The sequence below is a fragment of the Cyprinodon tularosa genome, unplaced genomic scaffold (assembly GCF_016077235.1).
Source record: "Cyprinodon tularosa strain WSP-4 unplaced genomic scaffold, ASM1607723v1 ctg234, whole genome shotgun sequence".
Classification (NCBI taxonomy): Eukaryota; Metazoa; Chordata; class Actinopteri; order Cyprinodontiformes; family Cyprinodontidae; genus Cyprinodon; species Cyprinodon tularosa.
The window spans coordinates 133355-154398 of record NW_024038875.1 but is presented as its reverse complement, the minus strand read 5'-3'; the positions used below and the strand labels follow the sequence as shown (position 1 = coordinate 154398).

The following is a 21044-nucleotide window of genomic DNA, read 5'->3' as shown; positions in this document are numbered from 1 at the left end:
AATGCTCTTCTTTGGTTTAAATGCTCTGCATTTGTCACTAAATGATGTTTTTTGGTGTTGTATATTTTAATGTATTTTTTTAATCAAATATTTTAAAAATGTTATACGCTATTGGAGGAGTTTCATAAACACCGCAAAATAAGTTTGTATAGGCCTATGTTGTGTATTCTTGGCAGCCCTTCTGAGGCTTTTATTTTGTTAATATCAATAGTGAAATGACATCATGGCGGATTAAATTGAGGAACGTATCAAACTTCTAAGTTAAAGCATAGAACTGAAGATTAGAAACTCCCTGAGTTTTACTGATTTTTCGTGTTTTAATGAAGAAAAAGGATGGAAGCTTGCTTTCATTTCAATTCTAATTTTAGAGTGTAGAATTTTCTTCAAGGTAGGGTTGCACTGATTCCAGGTTTCTGGCCGATCACAGATTCCTGATCTCTGAAAAAGCTGACATGACAATTCTGATTTTGATTGATTAAGATTTTATTATAACAAACACTCTCAGATGTTATAAGATAAAAAAAACTTAAATAATTTAATGTTTTCTCACTGAAAGGCATTATTCAGTACATGTGAAACATTAGAAACTTCTGAAAATACCCCTGTCAAGTATAAATCAAAGTTTAGAGCATTGATTTCAGACCATTGCAGAGTTAGAAGACATCTTTGGAAAAGATCAGTTTCAGCCGATCACAATACTTATACATAAAATCGGCTGGTCGATCACATAGTGCGCCCCTACCTTATGAAAGTGTTGCGCACGACTTTTAAATCCAGCATTTTAGCACAAAATTTTCCTAAATAAAAACTCCACTTTCACCTCCTTTTCTCTTACCTTAGTGTACACTTTTTTTAAATTCCCTCATATATTTTAACACAGTGATTATTTCATATTGCTGTAGTTTTCAGCGCACCTTTTTGTTAAAGTTGCACAAAAGCAGAATTCATACTAATTGCAAGTGCGATATATATTTATGTCCATACATTTCCTCTGTTACTGCTCTGTTACTGCTTACTCCCACCTCTCTTTTTCCAGTCCAGTCCTATAAACGCCAAAGAAGAAATAGGGACGCTGACAGTTTCTTGCTGAGCTACTACAGTGGATTGATTGTGAGCTTTTGCTTGCAGAACATCAGCTTAAATTAAATGGCACATTTTATAGGAGCTCCATAAATCAGCCCAACTTTGGCCAAGTCTTTAAAGACGCAGTAAGTTCAAACACCATGTTGGATACAATTAAAGGTACTCTAAGCTGTTGTTTTTGGAAAGATGCTGCAGGTAGATGAGGAAATTAATCTTAGAACTGCTCAAGCTATTCAGGTAGTGCTTGACTCAGCAGGTTTGTATAAAGGAGTCAGGTTTCTATTGGTGTGTTTCATGGTAAAATGAAGCGTCTTTTGTGGAAAGCCGTGTTTCACAGACAAAGGGAAATGAGGACAGGGTGTCACTGTGCCATGAAGCCGAGAGGCAGTATGAGGAAACAGAGCCAAAAGCAACAGCTGACCCACACTGCTCACAAAGAGCAACACATTCTCTCTCTGCTAGCAGCACAGAGAGCACGCTTTTCTGCTGACTGCCTTTTCACATGTACGTCTACATCAGCTGCAACTGCTCCTCAACCCACACAGTGCATTCTGTTCTTTCCCTGCACATGTGTGTGTGTGTGTCCTGGAAGCTGTGGGACCTAAAAAAGCCCCAAGTTGTTTAGCACAGCTTGTCTGCTGATTTTATGTGACAGGTGCATTCTACTGCTGAAGGTCAGAGCTGGAGTCTTTATTATTATTTTTTCCTTAAGTACATGAATCAGACAAAAGCCAAATTTTGATGACGCATGCATACGCATACCTAAAACCAGTTTAAGTAATGAGCTCAGCAGCAGAGGCCGGAATCTTAACCGATGGTGCGCCATGCATGGATGGGTGTCGGTTACCAGGCTGTCTGAAGATAAGTCGGGCAGTTTAGTAGATAAGTGCGCATCTGGGTCATAAATGCAGTTTGGGGAGCTGAACAGGTGGAACTGGAAGGTCTTGTTTTTACATGCGGCTGTTATCTTTTCAGGAGTCAAGGTGGGTTTCCAGAGTATGTGTTCCTGGTCACAAGCAACGACATGTCTACTTCGTTGGCAATCAGAGCCATGATTGCCACAGTTAAATGGGAAATGTGTAAGGAGGAAAAACTTGAGCTGTATTTGCTATCTGAACGTTCCTTCCTTGCTTCACATGTCGCACCCCATAGAGATATTAAGGATTCTTGAGCAGCGTAAAACATTTCTGCTGTAAATTTTTGTTTTCATTTTTCAAACGGTATCTAGTGTGTGGAAATGAACGTCTCTGCTGGTCAAATATCATTAAGATGGTTTTCTTTTTCAGAAAAATGGGAAGATTTCTTTTTTTTATTTATTTTTTTTTTTACCATGCTTTAAATGCACAGACTCAGATGCTGAGGGTATGCACACTCTTGCACACACATTGAGCCCACCCCTCCTCCTTGCAGACTCTGTGGCAGGTTAATAAAATAAACATACATCCACCAGTGGCAGAGGAAGGCATGTCAGGCTCCCTTAGCTGTCATCAGCTAGCTGTTATTTGATGCATGCGTGCGAGTCTATTTCCAACACGGTCTGTCACTTTCAGCCGAGGGTTGTCTGTCAAACACCAAGTCCCCCCGCCCCCACCCGAACCCAACCACCTTCCTCTTCCTCTGTTAGCACCAGACCCTCAGGACATGTTGAAGCACAAATCTAACTGTGCCTTCGCTCAGCAAATTCCATACCGGTCCAGTTAGAGGGTTCATCACAGCCACTGGATGGTGTAGTTGCAGTGATAGGAGACCAGTGCTAATGTTATATGATGGCATTATATTTTTTAACGCTCTCTTTTCTGTAAAATCACATTCACAGTCTTTCTTACAGTAATGATAATGTTAATATTTTGGATGTTTGGGGTAAGTAGTGAAATTACTTGGGCCTTTTGTCAAACATTTCTATCTCTCACTGCCAAATTCAGATTAAATTGATCAGTTTCTTTCACTACTCTTAGTTACATTCTTTAGAGATCAAGTATTGCCTCGAAGTAACTGTGTGTGTTTGTTTGGTGGTGAGTGTGTCTCTGTGTGTGTGGGGCTCTTGTCCTCTAAAGGCTTTGTGGTATAGGCCAAGCACAACACAGCTGCCCACCCATCCAATCTGTCTCCCTCTCCTTCCCTCCCGCACACACTTATGCGCACACACACACACACACACTCTGTCTTTGAAGTTTGTCCCAGTCCAGTAGAGTGGTGCCGGGTCAGGATGGAGAGGAGGATTAACGAGGCCCCTGGTATAGAGGGATGAAAGGATGGTTGGATGAATGGTCTTTACGAAGTGTTAGATGAGAGGAGGGAAGGCCAGGTGATGATGGCGACTAGACTTTGGGCCTCAAGCAGACATGGTGATAAGAGAGCCCAGATCTAAGGTTTAGATTAAAGATGGGATCAGTTTTGATATCGGCACTGGGTTCAAAGTCTCTCCCTCGCTGTGTTTATAGCAGTGTCTAAATGCTGCTGTTCCGTCTCGGTCTACATCTCTACAGGTCTGAGGCACAGCTTGTAGGATTGAGGAAGTTACATGTATCCAAGTTTACAGATGGTTTGAAAAGTTGGGCTTTTTAAAACCGCTCCTCCTTGCTGCTTTTGTGATGAAATTGTTTAAGTGACTAGAATTTTGGTCGCAGTGTGGAGAATAAATTATGCACTGTTACCCCTCCCCTACCTGTTGCTGTGAAATGTAAGAACAGTATTATCCTTTATCAAATGTAGACAAATTAGGCTGCTTAGAAATATTTTGGGTTAAATAAAGCATAACCATGTGAGTGTGCCATGTATTCTTAAGATTTTGTTTTTCTTACATAAGGTTATCATACTTTAATAGTCTCATATCCTCCATGGCTAATATTTTCTTGGCTTGTGAACAAACTTGGCCATAATCCAATAACTAAATGCTAAAAATATATATCTCTTCCTTTTTGTTCGTCTTCCAAGCCCATGAGTAATACTATGTTGAATTTTCGGATAGTAAATTAGCTTTCCATTAGTGTTTCTTAACATATAGAGCAATAAACAGTACAATTATGACACAATTTGTCTTGTTTATTATCAGGGTTGTGTATAATTTTGTGAGGAAAAGCCTAAATTGGCTAATTCAGTATTGACAAAGGTTGAATATCAGAACTGGCCTAACAAAGATACCTCTGCAAAAAGTGCTTATCCTGGTTATTTAATCATTTTAGCTGGTTTTATGTTATGGAAAGAAGTAGGGTTGTCTTGGAAAGAAATGACATGAGGTCTGTACTGTTCACCAAACCAATCCTTATATCGAGCATGCACTGCTGTGAATATATGCAACATACCATCCCTCTGGGTTAAGCCTTCGCCCCTCGCTGCGTCTGCGCTGTTCAGCATTAAACAGACAGTGATTGATCCGCACTGTAATTGTTTACTCTGCCTCTCTGTCTGTGATGGATGAAGATTTGTGTACGTTTGAGAAGTCGGTGTGAAATATGGTGACGAGCAAAGGCGCGGATGCTGAAGCTGTAATGCCTGCAGAACTGTGGGCCGACCTTTTAAAATAGCTTCAGCCTTTATATTCAACGCCTTCCTGCAGTACTGCGGAAACCTACTCACTCTATCGCCACTCTGACGTTCTTGCAATTATTTAGCATTTTTTCAAAATGTATTATCCTCCAAGGTTATTCAAGAACATCGACATCCGTTCAGCGGCTAATGTGGCACACCTCTTTGAAGTGTTGCAGATTTTTTTTGGATTCACTTGGCTTCTTTTCCTGTGCAAATGCCAGCTGACTGGATTCCTTAATCATTACAAAAGAACCAACATACGAAGCTTCCCTCTGTCTACATTTGACAGCAGTGAGACATTTCTGACACCCTCTTAGGTTACCCTCTTCCCAAGAGGCCAAAAATGAGACATGGTGAATGAATAGAAAAGGAAACGGGAGACACAATACCTACCTGTTCTCTCTTTCTCCAATCAACTCTCCGGTGACATCCCTTCATTTCCCCACCTTTTTTTTCTCCCCAACAACTTTAGTTTTTAGATTTGCTTTCACATGGGCAGAAGACTCCAACTATGAGTCAGACTTTCAGGAAAAAATCAAAACCCCAAAACCTCAATTGTTTTCATTGTGCTAATACATTCCCCTCTTTTCCTTTTTTTTCTCTTTCAAAATTCTTCTGATGGGAACTGATGTTTTGTTGGTGTGCCAGTGTTTGCAAAAGCATGTTTCCCCCTCTACATCTTGTTTCTCCATTTCATAAATGCTTCTTTTCATGTACCAAAAAACATCTCTCTGAGGCTGGGCTCATTTGAAGACAATGGGAGGCGTTTTATCCTGTCCTCTTGTCGTCGAGCTCACAGCTGCAGAGTTGGTCGTAATGCACGCAGTACAGTAGCTTAGAGTTCAAAGCAGCTAATCAAATCCATCTATACACTGATCTAGTGTATAATGTTTGCTTACATAATGCTCCGGCTGCCTCGAAATAAGGTTATTTTAAGGCCTGCAGCTAAAACCTTTCAGGATTGTAATTCATAGATGATAAACAGTGTTTCAGCTTTTCAGCCATGTCCATTCATGCTGGTTGTACTTTCAAAAACTGCATATCAAAGCATCTAAAATTCCTTTTTCACCTTTCAGTTTTAAATAAGAATCATGTGACCACAAACTCTTATGGTGAAGGGGATTTGCTTCACATTGGCAATTGAAAGAAAGGCCTTTCTTTCCCTCTCCCCCGTGCCTCCATGGCACTTTGTCATGTAAAGAAGCCCTTATCTAGCTCCGGTTGGGGGTTAAAGGAGCCGGAGAGAAATGGCTCGCTGGATCCCAGGGGGACAACAGAAATCAGCTTGCGGTAAATAAGTGACTGTGACTGACGGGTCCTTTTGAGAGGAGCAACTAAGGCCTGCCCACCAATGTGCCCGTCAGGAGGTCAACTTTGACCCCCCTCCCAACCAGCTGTCCGCCCCCAATCTTTGACCTTTTTTTAGCTGGACTTCCATCCTGAAAGGTCTAGAACTAGAGGTCGATAGGTGGTACACTGAGCCAAATGGTGAGTGAGTGTGGGCCAGGGTAGAATCCCTTCTATCTCCTCTAGAGCATAAGAAAGTTTAAGTCTGTTTTTTCAGGAGCAGAGGAGCCTTTCACTCCAACAGAATCCCCTAGGCTCCAAAGAGGCTGAGAAAAAAATTCTAACTGAAGACATACCGGGCTGAAAAATTCCCAAAGAAATATTCTCATGTCTTCATAAAATGCAGCTGTTGCCTGATTTAAGTTGATTTTTTGTCGTTTGTGGCCTCTAATATAGTTCTTCAGTGATTTATTGCAGTATTTTTTAGGCAAACATAATTCAAAGCACCCTGGTCCTCAGAACCCACTGTCCTTCAGGTTTTGGATTTGCATTTGCTCCCTGACCTGAATCAAATGATTGCCATCAAGGACTCATGTTGCAGGAGTGTGTCAGCAGTTCCTCAAGGTGAAGCAAGTTATGGACTGGCCTGCGAGTTCCCCAGACCTGAATCTGATTGAGCACATCTGGGACATCGTGTTGAACCACAGACTGTCAGAGTTGGCGGTTGCTTTAGTCGAGGTCTGGGAGGAGATCCCTCAGAAGACCATCATCAGTAGCATGCCCAGGCATTGTAGGGACGTCATACAGGCACATAGAGGCCAGACACAATAGTAAGCCTCATTTTGACCTGTTATAAGGACTTTATATCAACGTTTTTTTTAGGCTATAGTGTATTTTTCCACTTTAATTTTGTGTGCGACTTCAGATCCAGGCCCCCATTGATTAATACTTTGATTTATATTGATGATTATGTGATTATTTACTTATTGGTTGCACCCTGTTGGAACTGTTTGCATATAAGAACCATTTAAGTATGACTGTAGCTGAAGTTCTGTGAATAGAGCTTGCACTGATTTTTTTACTTTTTTTTTTAACCTTTTTTTCCTTCCATGAATAGTTATTTATTGATAGCAAGAAGCTGGTTGCTTTGTCTGGTGTGTCTAAAAGACTTACCAAAAACACTTTTGTCCTATAATCCAAATTTTGACTCTAGTATCCAGTTTGTATTCATCTCAACAATGAAAAGATGACTGAAGCCACTCAGTAAAGATTTAACACACCTGCGGTGTAACCCTCTTTTTTATATGTTTTTATAATTCTCAGCACATCAAATGGTATTGACTGGCGTTCGCTGCTGAATTCCCAGAAAAGACTCCTGGATGCGTATCTGGGATGGGGAAAACCACAGAACCAGCATTTTGTTGAAGCAAACACTTGGTTAGCTCTGTCTCTGTTTGTGTGTGGGTACATAGTGAAGTGTTTGCACATGTATAACCAGCAGGAAGCCCCACTTGCTCTGCAGTCTGTCATGTCTGACACATGTTTTCTCCAACTCCAGTTGTTCTCAATTAATGCAACTTAGCACATGTGGGTTTGGGATTAAAATGGTAGACTTTATGGTGCTGTGCGTACACTCAGCGGAGGTGAATGTCATGAACATGACTGGGAGGTTAAGACAGTTGCTCTGTCGGTGCCACACCATGCAAGTAATTATTTGCTTTTTAAACTTGTCAAGTTTGTAGTAGCTTATACATGTACGGTATTAATAGGTGGAAATGGAAGATGATATATATTCTTTAAAATACAGTTTTTATTGCCTTTATCACTTTCTAGGATTGCTCTCATCACCGCGGACGATAAGAGCTTAAACTACTGATCCAGTCTTTTTACAGTCACTGAAACGGCATTGTGAAGAAATCAATTTAGAGTTTTAATTTTACTGTTTTACACGGGTAGATATGGCAATATGTTATACTTGTATGTGTCTATTTATGCATTTAAGGTTATTATTCATACCCTCTTGATAAAATTTGACCTAACCGTTTTTCCTTCTTTGACCAAAAATGATGCTGAATTTCCCCCTAAATCTAGTGAGACGATGTACAATTTGGAAGGCATTGCTGTTGGGGTAGGTTACTTTCTTTTCAAATGTAAACGCTGTGGCATTTTTAAAAGTATTCATGCCCCTCAAGAATCATAAGCCCCAGAAACATTTGATTAGATTTTCATGAATAGACTTCGGTAAGTGAATTGAACACTTGTCTGGTTTTCTGGGTGTCTATTGCCCAGATAATTAGAACTCTGAACTTTTCTTTTCTAGATTAACACCAGTTTAATGAGCTGATATTAACTGATTAGTCAGTCTATCTGCTCAGGTAGCATGCTTGCACACATGGCACTTGGGTGTTTACTGATAAAGGTTCTGGATGATGACTCTTAAGTTTCCATACTGGAACTCAATATGTTTTTATCAGTCAGAAAGCTTTCTAATCAGCTGCTTTGGTTCTTTTATAAGCAAACAGATGGCTTAGTAGCCTTCTGTCAGCCAGCTGACCGATGGTCAGCAGTGCCGTGCACCATTGGTCTGGTAGTCAGTGTCTGGTCAAATGCTGGAGTACCTTTATTTCCTTAACAGCTGGAGAAACCCTGCTTCCTTTTTTGGTATATCGTTGAATCACCTTTTAAACTGTATAAACTTAATGGTGGTAAAATTAAACAATTGGTTATAACTTGGTACCGATATCGGCCAAATTGTGCCTTAAGCTAATATTTTGGCTCTCTGTTGCAGTTGTTTTGTATTTATACAGATATATCTGGGAAAAGTCTGCTTCTGAAGTTAAGTTACCTTTTAAACCATTTTCTTTCTTTCTGTAGCTAATTATGAAATTTAATGTTAAAGGCTGTGACTTTTGGGCTACATTCACACTGCAGGCCTTGATGCTCAATTCCAATTATTTTGTGAAATCTGATTTTTGTTCTTGCGTTGACGTTTCACAATATATCCGACTTGTATGTGATCTCCTGTGTGAACTGCATTCAAGCATGCGCAGTAGAGGACGCAATTATGTCACAAGCAAGCATGCTCTGTGTTTATGGAAGTAAACATGGATGGTAGTGCTGGAATGCACCTAGCGATTTTTAGACTTTCTTAAATTGTCTTTGTACTGAATTGTGCTATACAAATAAATAAATAGATTAGTTATTACATCTTGGCTTTAAGGCATGATTTTACTGTGTGTTTTCTGACCAATATTAAAAAGTTACGCATGTAAATAATTAAAACTTAATCTACATAAGTATTATTTTGAGCATTTATTTTTTTATCTTGCAAGATGCAGTAAGTTGACATTTGTTGCCGTTCATGGCTTGAGTTTTAGGTCCCGCTTACTTCGTTGCTATATGATGTGGACCCTGTTTACCAATGCAGACAGTTGTATCTAGATTTCACTCGCTCACTCAGGGTATGCGTGCAAAGTTGTCTTAAAGTCAGACCAACCCTTACGTGACTGTACAACAAGTGTGGACCTGCTTCCAGGCCAACGGAGGGCAAACCAAGACATGCAAACCTATCCAGAAAGCGCCGCCTGGTTAGGTGTTCCCCTCAGTGCCAGCCTGCCAGTCTACCAACAGTTGGGTTAATATTGCCACCAGCTGCATCAGGGTGATGCCAACAGGCCCAAAGTGGCGACACAAGGCTCCCTTCTCATCTAAAATCTCCCAGGCTTTGTATATGCACTCTGAATCCAGGCCAGTTCTGGGCCCTGTTCCATTTCTGTGAACACTACTGCTCATTTGTTGGATACAGGCATTTTATGTCCAGTCATAAACCACTTTTTGTCCATTTTTATTGGTCAATTGTCTATTTATTTTTCTGGTAGATTACTTTCTGGGTTTTTGATGTTTTTTAAAAATGGTAGCTTATAATTGAATGTCTGCGTGAAATATGATATAAAATAGAATTTCTTGCTGTACTTTTTTTAAGGAAATGCATCTAGAAATGTTTTGTCATCTGTTGAAAACAAACAGTTTTAATGGCACATATGTAGCACAGTAGACAACCAACAGTAGATCACTTTTGATCAGTTTGATAATCTTTAACTCTTAGATAAAAGCAGTACAAATGATCATTAAAACTGAACACACCTGCAGTATAAAGCACTAACCTTTCTGTGTATTTACAGGTTTTTTTCACGTGGGTGGGGCGGCAGTTGTGCTCTTGGTCACTGATTTGTGTTTGTGGTGTAAAATATGCACGTTTAGCATTATGTAACCTTGCGGTGAATAAACATGGTTGACCCCAATGCACCTGTGAGGCATATATGCTTGTGGTTCACGTTTGTCATAATCCTGATACCATACACAAGCTTTCATATTAATTAATACATTTTTTTAATCAAGCAAGAGCCGAGCTGGAGCATTTGCTGATGGTTGTCTCAATTTTAGACTTGTTTTGCTAAAGTAGATGGTTGTATTTATAGTAGCATGGGAACTGCTCACATTTTTGTTCATGACAGTTGAAACAAAGATGCCTTTATTTTATTTGTTTTTATGGAAGTGAGATGGAAATAAATATCGAAATGTTAGTTGTTTTTTTTGTAAAATTCACTTTAAGACCAGTTTGTGTGGACACTAAAGTGATCAGACAGTTGGAGCTGGGTGAATGTAATAAAATAAAGGGGTGGAGAATGCTTATGTAAAGTTATTCATGTTCTTTTACCCCAGTTGATTTCCCCCATCCCTGGTTTGCTGCGTTTACGCCAATGAGGTGCGATCCCCTCAGTGAAAACCCTGCACAGTATTCAGCTTCATTGATTTATTGTCCTCACTAGACCAGGCGGCAACTAGACTGCAGCAGTAGCAGCACACAAACACGTAGAAGGCTGCTCATTGACCTTTAGAGAACTAATTGACTCACACTATTGCACGCCTTTTGAGCTTTTCTAATTATAAGACTGGACATATTTTGGTTGTTAGGAGCGTAGGAAGAGTTGGAGAGATCCGAAGATAAGACAGGAGAGGTCTCTTTTTTTTTTTTGTGGTATGTTTAAAGAATTAAAATCAAACACAATGAAATCACTGTAATAACTGTGATGCTGTTAAAGCAAACAACTAATAATTTTTACCTTGCTCCTTGGTTTATAGTGTTTCTCATTATCTGCCTTGCTCCTTTTTCCTGTTTTCCCTTCTGATTCTGAATGTCCCCTTTCTGCAAACATCTTCAGTGTACTGGCTACAAAAATAGGACTTAATGAGGTATTCTAGGGATGCAGCACAGACTGTAGGTGCCTCTGCAGAATGTGTTGGGTTTAAATGAGTTTATAGCCCCAGGCCCCAAGTTGCAGGGGTTATTGTTATGGTAGTTATTGTTGTATAAGTGGGGCTGACTGCAATGCTGCTTGTTTACCTTATTCTGACTTATTATTTGCACCCTAACCTTAACCTAATTCCAGATGGAAACGTGCAGTCTGCTGGTCCAAGGCTAACGTAAAGGCTTTGTAGAACCGCCCCCCCCCCCCCCCCCCCCTCCTTCCAGGTGTTATCTCGATTCCGATCAAATAGCTTCTTTCCCTTAGAAGCAGCAGATGCCGTATAAACTGACCAGAGGCTGTTAGCTTTCAGTGGGTTCTAGCAAGCCTGCAGGCTGTTCCTGACAGACAAGGCACGAGGGTAATGAGGTTACTCAATTTCCTCTTTTGGTCTTCCTGTTCCCTCCTCCTGTTTGTGTGTGGGGGGAGGCTTCAGCTCTGCGGCTTTATGCACATGACAGCATAGTGTCTCCCATATGTGTATGTGCTTTAAAAAGAAATGTCACATGGGACGTCATTTGCAAAATAATCATTTTCATGTTCTGGTTTATGCAGGTTTAGGTCTTAAAGAGGAATGCCGTGTATTTACCCACAGTACAAATTCTGCATGTCTTTGACATAATATTAAAAAGCAGAAATCTTTTAAATTATGTATTTTTTAAATGTTAAATTTTTAATGAAGTGTTAATATAATTTGGATTTAACATTAAACATCATTGACTTCTGATAACAACCCAGTCATTCTCTGGGTATTTACTTGTTCTGTCAATCACATGAATGCACCATCAACTGTTTTACTCGGAGCACTCAAAATACTAACTTGTTTTACAGAATACTCCCTCAGTGATTTTAATATGACACTTTTATTAGGTGCTCTTTGTCTTTTTCTCATGTCACATTAAAGCATGAATGAAAAAGTGTGATTGCAATCTTGGCAAATAAAAGTCCTGTCAGACATTTATGAAAGCATGAGATGCAAACGCCTTATAATCAAAAATCATGCAGAATATTATCCCTGCAGCTGCATTACTTATTTAAACCTGTAAAACCTCTTTTGCTTTTTTTTTTTTTTTTTTTTTTTTTTTTATTAAGTCTCTGAAATCAAACCTTTCTTGTGTGGAGATGGAATGTAGATTTGGTAAGCAGGGTGAGCAGCATCTTTTAAGAACCCAGAGATAGAAGTGGGCAGGGTCTATAGAGCATGTCTGGGTCCATCATCGATCACATTTTGCATTTCATGCAATCATAGATATAAACAAAGTGAAATGATGTAGAAAGACAGAGCCATAGAGTCAATTGTCTGCTCTGCTCGACATGCAGCCCATGTAAAAACTATCCTGTGACTGAGTTGGAGGGGTAAGTGTGTTCAACAAGGCAGTTTATTATTGAAAGGGGCCCATTTGTTATGCAACCTGTCGGCGCAGAGAGGGGCTGCTTTATAGCATATTTTAGCACGCGGCTCCTCCATGAGGCATGTATTTCAGCCCACTGTAAGACCAGACGTGGCTCAACTCCCTGAACCTGCCAAATGCAACTTCGCAGTGTGAGGGATTTTTCTCAGCTGAGCCCTAAAAACCATGGCAACAAGACTCTAAAATCGAAACCTACCGCCACAAAGCCAAAGCTGTACTGTTGCTGTAATGTTCCGCTTTATGAGGAGCACTTAAAATTCCCGCAGCAACAATTCTGTGAAGCTATCCTTGGCTGCTTGGCACTGAATAAGCAGGAAACTGTTGCTTTGAGCCCTCTGTTTTGTGATTCTTCTTTTGGTGATATGTGGCAGGCAATAAGACTTATTAGCCTGTAAACACTGCCTCTGCTCTATTCTGTATGATAACATGATTAACTGTACAATATAGATGGGTGTAGAATATTAGCCCATTAGGTGTTTTTATCGAGGTTATTCTAAAATGACACCGAAAGGTGGCGTTATTCTCTAAATTGATTCCAATTGTAAAGATTTAACGTCTCAGAATAAATCTAATGACTCAGTTTGGTTATATATTTCTACCAACTGTCACATGTGCTTCACATATATTGTTCTGGCTAAATATTTTATTTAGCAGAGTATTGTTTTTAGAGATGTACCAGTTATTCGTGGCAGGAAACCCAACAGTTATTTATTTACTATTTTATGTATTTTGCCTGCAAATTAGCCAATTTCAACTTTTGAGAATTACTGTAAAAGAGAACAAAAGAGCAGTGTTTAATACCTTTCTGCATTTAATATGTTTTCCCAGCAGTTCAGAACAGGAAATAACTAAATAAACATCTAATTTTATATCTAATATTAGAAATTGGTACTAGTGGGATTGTTAGCATCAGTATTTGTAATTATCTGCTTGAAAATAGAGACCCTTTTCCATGACCAAGATCTGAAATGGAGCAGCTTTGCTGCACAACCTTAAGCCTTCCCGGAATGTGCTTTTGTCAGCTAATGATCAGTTTGTTCCCTCATCAATTCGATGAAATGTCACCATCAGGGTTTATAACAACATCTTGTGGCAGATTATTCAGTTTCCCCTTAAAAATAGATTTTGTTTCGAGTTCCTCCATTTCTTCTTATTGTGGTGTGGAAGGCCTGCAGAAGTGAGCCGAGATCAAACCTTGTCAGTAATGTTAATGTCCTCTGCAGTAAAAGTGCAGTAGCTATAAAGTTGTTGACATTTTTTTTTTTCTCTTTCTGGTCACAAAGGATGTTTATTAGAATCCCAGTTCTTTGATCTCTGCTGGTTCTGCTGGTTTTACCAGCAGTTCTGTGCATTCCACTTGGTCGGACTGAAAGCTAGTGTGGTGCCCCTTCGTTGGGAAGCAGAAATGTTTGGCTGGGTGGCAAATGTCTGTGTAACGTCTAGATAATTTTTTTGTATACTGTGATGCATGTTTTCAGGGAACAGTATTGTTTTGCAGCTAAATATGTGATTGCATTTCTATGTGTAAAAAGATGTGGTTTGGCTTGTTTAATCCATTGCAGCAGAGGACCCCCCAAGTCTGTAAAGCTTTATCCTCCTTGTGTCTGCTGCTCATGGAAAAAGCTCTGCAACTGTCTGGGCACTTCAAGCACAAGTAGTGTAAATAAAAAGGCCCCGTAGCTGCTCACATTCCAAAGTACTGAGCTTTTCCGATGCAGTGAGATTCTATAGGGCCTCTTGTCCACTGTAACCCTAAAAAACCTCGTTCCATCTGCATATTCCCCGAGCGCGGAGCTGAGCTAAGCATCCGGTCTACTTGATGTTGTGAGAGCTTTGGGGGGGGGAACCAGGATGTAGTTAGGATTGGAATGTAAATTTCTAGGGGTAAACGAGTGCATTGTCGGAGGACGCTTGCCTGGCTTTAGCAACTTCCTCAGATTATCCGGACTATTCTGGATTGTACTTTACCAAAGGAATCAGTTCTTCTTTAAAATGGAAAAGAGAGGCGATCCAAGAGGATCCCATGTGCTCTAGGCTGAAAGGAAAGGCTGTTAATGTTTAGGCAAGCGTAGATAATAACTTTTGCACGTGTTTTTGTTTTTTCACTGAGCCATAATCAAGATGCAACAAATGTTTTTAATCTCTAAACGCTTGGTCATGACCTTTACAGCGTTCTGCTTGGGAATGAAGTAATTAACATCTTGCCATCATCTGCCTCGCTTATGAACTCCTTGCAGTTGTGTCCTCACAGCTGGTCATATGGGGCCCATGTGTTGTTAAAAAGCTTATGTACAGCAGAGATCAAGATGTAAAGGAAGACGGGTGGGAGATGTGACCGTCATGACTACTGGATATTATAACGCTAGCAGCTTGGTTAGAATAAAATTTCTGCTCCACTCGTCCGTTCCTTCACCTACCCCTCTGTTCTCTCTCCAAGAGGAAATGTGTCTTAGACTAACAGATTTTGCTGCAGTTTTTGTAGAGCAGATCACAGCTGGCTCTCGGCCCACATTCCTTTGGTGACGTCCATGCAGTAGCGCTATTTTTAGGCCATGCAGTGTGTGCGTGCAACTACACACCTTTTGCAGACATGGAAAAAAAAAAGCTTCTATGGCTTATCCGAACGTTACTGAAATGCAAATATACAAAGCACAGTAGTCTTGGCCAAATATGGAAATACTATTTTTCGGTGATTGTCACTAATTTTGTATGTATAAATGACAAAACATGTCTGGAGGAAATGCTGCTGTGAGATCATAGGGTTTATATTTGCGGTACCATATGGTGCTGTTGGGTGTTTCTGCAGCACGCAGGTTTGGAACACAACACACAGGCTATGGGATCCCCTTAAAGGCACAGAGCACTTTCATTTCAGAGAAATTTGATATTTAATGAAGAAAATATTGGCACAACATTGCTTCGAGTTTTTGTGGTCACTGGTATTGTTGTCTTAGTGTTTGATGTATTAAATCTTAAGTCTTCAGAAGGTATAAACTTGCCAAGCAGCTCTACTGTCACGCAGCTTCAGTAAACAGTGGTTTTAGCCTTTCAGACCATCATAATTAGCTTTTTAGCTGTCTCAATTGTCCTTCTCCTTACACCAAAGAAAATCAGGTGTTCATTTCATGTGTACTGGGATTTTCAGCTGCAGCACTAACCATAAAAACCCCTATCTTAGAATTTTTCCCCCTCTAATTCTTACTAGGTATTTTTTTGTTGTTGTTTTTTTATGATGGCACCCCAAAGGAGCAGTGAATGTGACTACATGATATTGATCCAACTAGTTCCAGTCAAACAGATGGATCCGGATGGTCCTACAGTGAAAGGAATCACTCTGGTCACAGTGTAAGCAGCCAGATTTCCATACATGGATATTCCCACATTTTGTCCGCAATCTTTGCTCAATCTTCAAGACTTTATGTCCTAAAATTCTACATGCCATCTCTGTAAAACAGCTGCTTTTTACAGCTTCCCTGTGTGTTTCAAAGAATTTTGGTTTCAAGTTTGCAGAGCGACTGCAAAAGTTCACAGCGTTCCTGAGGCGCCTCCCGGTTGCGGGTTGGCGAGCCACAAAGATCCCGGCACCCATTAGTTGAAATCTCGTCACCTTGTGGGAGCTGGCTCAGGGTGTAGATGCGTGTCACGGCCAGGTGGCATTCGCTGTAAAAACTTTGTGCAAAAGGAAATCTGGCATCATTTAACTGGAAAAGTGAGGTGCAACACGTTTTTACGCCATTACTCACTCATCTAGGTGCTTGCCTTCTTCAGTCCTGCCCTACTGTCTTCATGAAGGTGTGTTTTCTCTTTAATCAATGACCTAAACTTGATGTCATGGTTTAGACTAAAGAATTAGAGGAATTCCTTGAGAAAACACTTGCCCTTCACAAGTTGGACAACTTTGAACAGTCTTTTGTTGGTTTTTAAAGGAGAGTATCAGAGTACAGAAGCTGCTACTGTTTTTTTTTCTTATTTTTTCCCTTTAGTTTTTATCCACCACTCTTTGCCGTGTGTTACAGTGCAGAAATATCTGTGGCCGTCTGCCAACAGCTGTGAGGAAACCACAGAGTTTGTGAGAGAAAAAAAAAGAGACCTAGAAAAACTTTTAGGTCAATCTATCGACTTTTTCTTTCTTCTTCTATATTCATCTGTATGCCGCTGTTAGAAAACCAAGAGATCTACTGTCGGGGTGTGTGTGTGTGTGTCTGTCTGCATGAGAGAAGAAGTGCTAGTGAGCTGTCTGGGTAATTGGTGCCTACCTGGCAGGCTTTTGCACACACAAAGAATGGATTAGATGACATTAACTACAGGGGGAAATGGCATAATTGAAGTCTTGCTCTGCCTCCCTTGCTAGTGAGCATGTGTGCACGCACACTCGCCAACAGCGGCACTTTAAGAGGCCGCATATTAAGCACAAAACGTACCCCTTTTTTGTCTTTGTTGGAGGCTAAGAAGCATCACTGTGGTGAGTGCTTTTGCCATTTTGTGTCCTTTTGGATCCTGGGAGTTTGTATTCAGGCAGACATGGCCGCCACAATCAGGTCCAGGTCTTATGATATGATATTGAGAAAAGAATGCAATAATGTGGTGATATAGATACTTGTGCTATTTAAAATAATAATGGAACCTTGCTGAAGTGTGTCTGCCTTGAGTTCACTTCAAACATCCGACCCAGATGGGAGGTTTTATTAAAAAACTTGCTTCTGTCAGACATCTGAAACATCAGCCGTTTCCTGTCTTGAGTGCTTTAGTGCCCTTAAGCAAATATGATCAGATTTATTTCGGGGAACAGAGAGAGCCAGACAACATGGTGCTTCAAAAATTAGCCACTTTGTATTGGAGTTCAGGAAGTTGTTTTGTGATGAGTCATATTGTAATATTGATAAATTGGTGATTATATTACGAAGCACTACTTTCATTATCCATTATCTAATCTGCAGCTAACATAGATCTTGGCAACAAGATCAGAAAGCTAGGGAACAGTGATGGGGAATGTAAACACGGAGAAGATTTGTTTTAATCATAATCAATACTTTTTTTTCCTAATGTAATGCAGCCTTACACTACATAAAACTATTCACTCTGGAATTAAATACTTGCTCAGTATATATTGACAGAAACCCTTATTAACTGATGTTCCATCATATTTGTCATCCATCCGCATTCTGACACAACAACCCCCACAGACATCATTTATGTGTCAAACCCGCTGACACGTTTGTACACACCCTGTGGCGAAGCTGCTATAATTAGCAGCGACTTGTCTGAACTGATCAGGTTTTTGAGTCTGAATAGACTATCAGCAGCACTACCGGAAAGGTGCTTTGGTGACGTCCATATTGGTGGCAGTGTGGCTTTTGTTGTCATTCTCATTTTTGTCATTTTTTTATTTAAGTATCCTACAAGTTTTTAGTGCTTTCATTCAGCTTCCTTGGCTGCCATAAAATACTATCTAAGGATCCCACAATATTGCGCACTGGAATGCTTCTCCTTAAAAGGGCGGCTGATCTGAGCAGCTAAGTACTGGAAAACACTTTACACTTGGCTGGAGAGAAATTGGAAGAAAAAAAAATCCTAAATTTACATTGAGAGCTGTTGGGATACGGTTTCTCTGCTTTAGCTGATTCTGATGATTGCAGTTCAGCAAAAACCTGTTAATCAGCTATCAATGAAAATAAGCTTTGCTTGAGCAGGGGCACCTTTAAAACCTGCAGGACAGCGGCCCTACAGGACCGACTTAGGGCATACCTGTTTCAAACCAGGGGATATTGAGGTCTAGTCAAAGTCCAGACCTCAAGCTAAAAAAATGCTTTTATTGCAGTAAAAAGGGAAAGCATTGATTGAATAGTGAATCATACCATCTTTGAAAGATTATTATTTATTAAATAGATGTTGAGAAGTATTATTTTCTACTCTACAAGCACACAGTATTTTACGTTGGTGTATCAAATAAACCAGAAATGGAATAAATTCCAAGTTGGTGGCTTTGGTGCGACTAAACTTTTTTGTTTCTGTGATCCTTCATGTTTTAATAAAAGTAGCAGCAGGATTTCATTTGAATTAAGGCTGCAACTAACGATTTTTTTGCTAATCGAGTAATCTGTCAATAATTTTTTCAATTTATAAGTACTCGGATAGCCAAAGATTCTATGAAATAAAACCAGGTGAGACTAAATCTTTTCCACTTGAGGAGTTCTGGATGGAGCATATGGACTGAGGTCTATATCTCTAATGTAAAATGATTATATGTATATATAACTTGCAATTTTGATGTAATACCGCACCAAAGGGGGTTGCTCTAGCAGCTAAAGGCATGTTTTATTCTCTAAACTCTGGTTAATGATTTAATCGAATACTGAATTAGTTGACGATTATTTCAATAAACACGATCAATCTGATTGTTTCAGCTCTAATTTGACTTCATGCAATCATTGCTGGTATCTGAGAGCATTTTTGCTGAACCGACCAGAGATTGGAGTCAGCTGTGCATCCAGAGTGCTGTTGTCTTCAGATCTGCCTCTTGCATTATTTGGCTTGCACTGAAGATGATGCGTTTGCAGAGATAAGTGGGCATGATCAAAAATATTTGAGGATTTTCAAGTGAACTACATTTGTTTGCTCTCCAGTTGCTTTCTGTTCTCAATCTCACCCAACAATCCTCTTACTCCATTTCATCTCAGGGAAATCTGCTTGCAGTCTCAATTACCCCCCTAATAACTTTCTGTAGCCTGGGTCCGAATCCAATTTCCTTTTGTCATTAGTGTTGTTAAACATCAAACAGATCAGAGTCATTGAAAAGAAAGTAAATGGTAAAGGGGAGCTAGAAATATTGTGATTGTTATTTGATGCGTTTTGAAGACCCTTTTGTAGCTTAGCTCTCTCCGTCTGGATGGTTTTTAAATGAGCTGTTAAAGCTCAATAAATGAGGTTTTTTTTTGTTTTGTTTTTTATAATTTGTTGCATTTTATAAACTTAGGAACTGAGGGATAAAAAATGTGATGCCTGTAATATGGTATTATACATTTTTATAGTTGTTTCTGAACTGCTTTTTTTGCAAGCATGCAGCAATCATATTATCATTCTTTAGTCTTTATTGAAATGCACGCTGTGTCTTGATATGCTCATGAACCAACATGCATCAGAGATGAGGAACAATATTTAAAGGCATTTTTGTTTATACTCAAACTTTGTATTTTAACCTTGTCTAAATCTTTTATAATAGCTCCTATATGACCGTGTTATTTGTCCCGTATTTTATCCCTTTCTTGGCAGCCTGATGCATAATGTAATTTTCACACAGCTGCAAACTAGCTGCAGTGCTTGTAAGCAAATATTTTTTCCCTGTCTCATTATATTGTTTACAGAGTGTATAGGAGCTACATTTCAGTGTGCATGTCTTGGCGTGGAGATGAATCAATGCAGTCGGGGTTATTTCGTTAAAGTCTCACTCGCCCTGCAAGCATTTCCTGACTTTCAGTTTTTCCCTGTAGGGCAGTAACAGGACAATAGAAAGCAGAAATTCTAAAATTTGAACAGAATGATTCAAATTCTACATGTGGTAATGATTTTGTAACCTGAGAAAAAAATGAAAGGGGGACTTTAATATTGTTTGTATTTAAATGATTCATACTGACCTTTTTTTTCTTTTTTCTCTTCACAGGATGACAGTGATGGCATCCCGTGGTCGGAGGAACGGATGATGCGAAAGGTGCTTTACCTCTCCCTGAAGGAATTTAGGACTGCACAGAAACGGCAGCTGGATGGCGATGGAACCACCAACTCCAATGGTGAGTTCAGAGCTGTCAATGGAAGGGTTTCTTAGGGGACCATTTATTTAGATGGATGCAGACAAATATTTTTATAGTGGTAAACAAACCAGTTTGTAACAATTTGCTTAGTTGTATACCAGCTTACTTTTTTTTAATGAATTAACGTTTTGATGAAGCAATCTAGAAAATATAATTTATAAACGTATAATCATTGTTATAACGCCAATTATTAGGAAAATTATATATATTTTAAATCCTATTCTGGCAATTTGATAGACTTTTCTTTTAAGTTATTAATTTAATCACATTAAATTGTGATTAATGATCCCCTCTTAAGCCAGTTAATAAATATCTGAAGCTGTAGTTCTTAAACAAGATATGAATTGAATCAAATAGTTAAACATATCTCTTTACTGTCCTTTAATAGTTTATTACAAAGTAAAAAGCTTACATTCATAATTTATCCAATCTGATGTAAAATTGCTTGAAAGTGGATTGTTTTATAGACAAGCTTCCCAACCAACATACCTTTATTTAGTATTGAAAGCTTCCCAGCTTTTCAGGCTCTTCTAGCATTCCATTCTACCACCATGGATTCAACATGTACTTACAAGTACAAAAATATTTTGTCTCATTATCCTCCCAGTTTAATAATGTAGTCT

At 39.5% G+C, this 21044-nt stretch overlaps 1 protein-coding gene across 1 annotated transcript in view; it reads left to right on the top strand.

Annotated features, from left to right (window-relative positions):
* Positions 1-21044, top strand: part of jarid2b (jumonji, AT rich interactive domain 2b) — a 124113-nt gene that overhangs the window by 34347 nt on the left and 68722 nt on the right. Inside the window, exon 2 of the mRNA XM_038287062.1 lies at positions 20274-20400. Coding sequence (XP_038142990.1) covers positions 20274-20400 — 127 coding nt within the window. The remainder of the gene's footprint in view (positions 1-20273; positions 20401-21044) is intronic.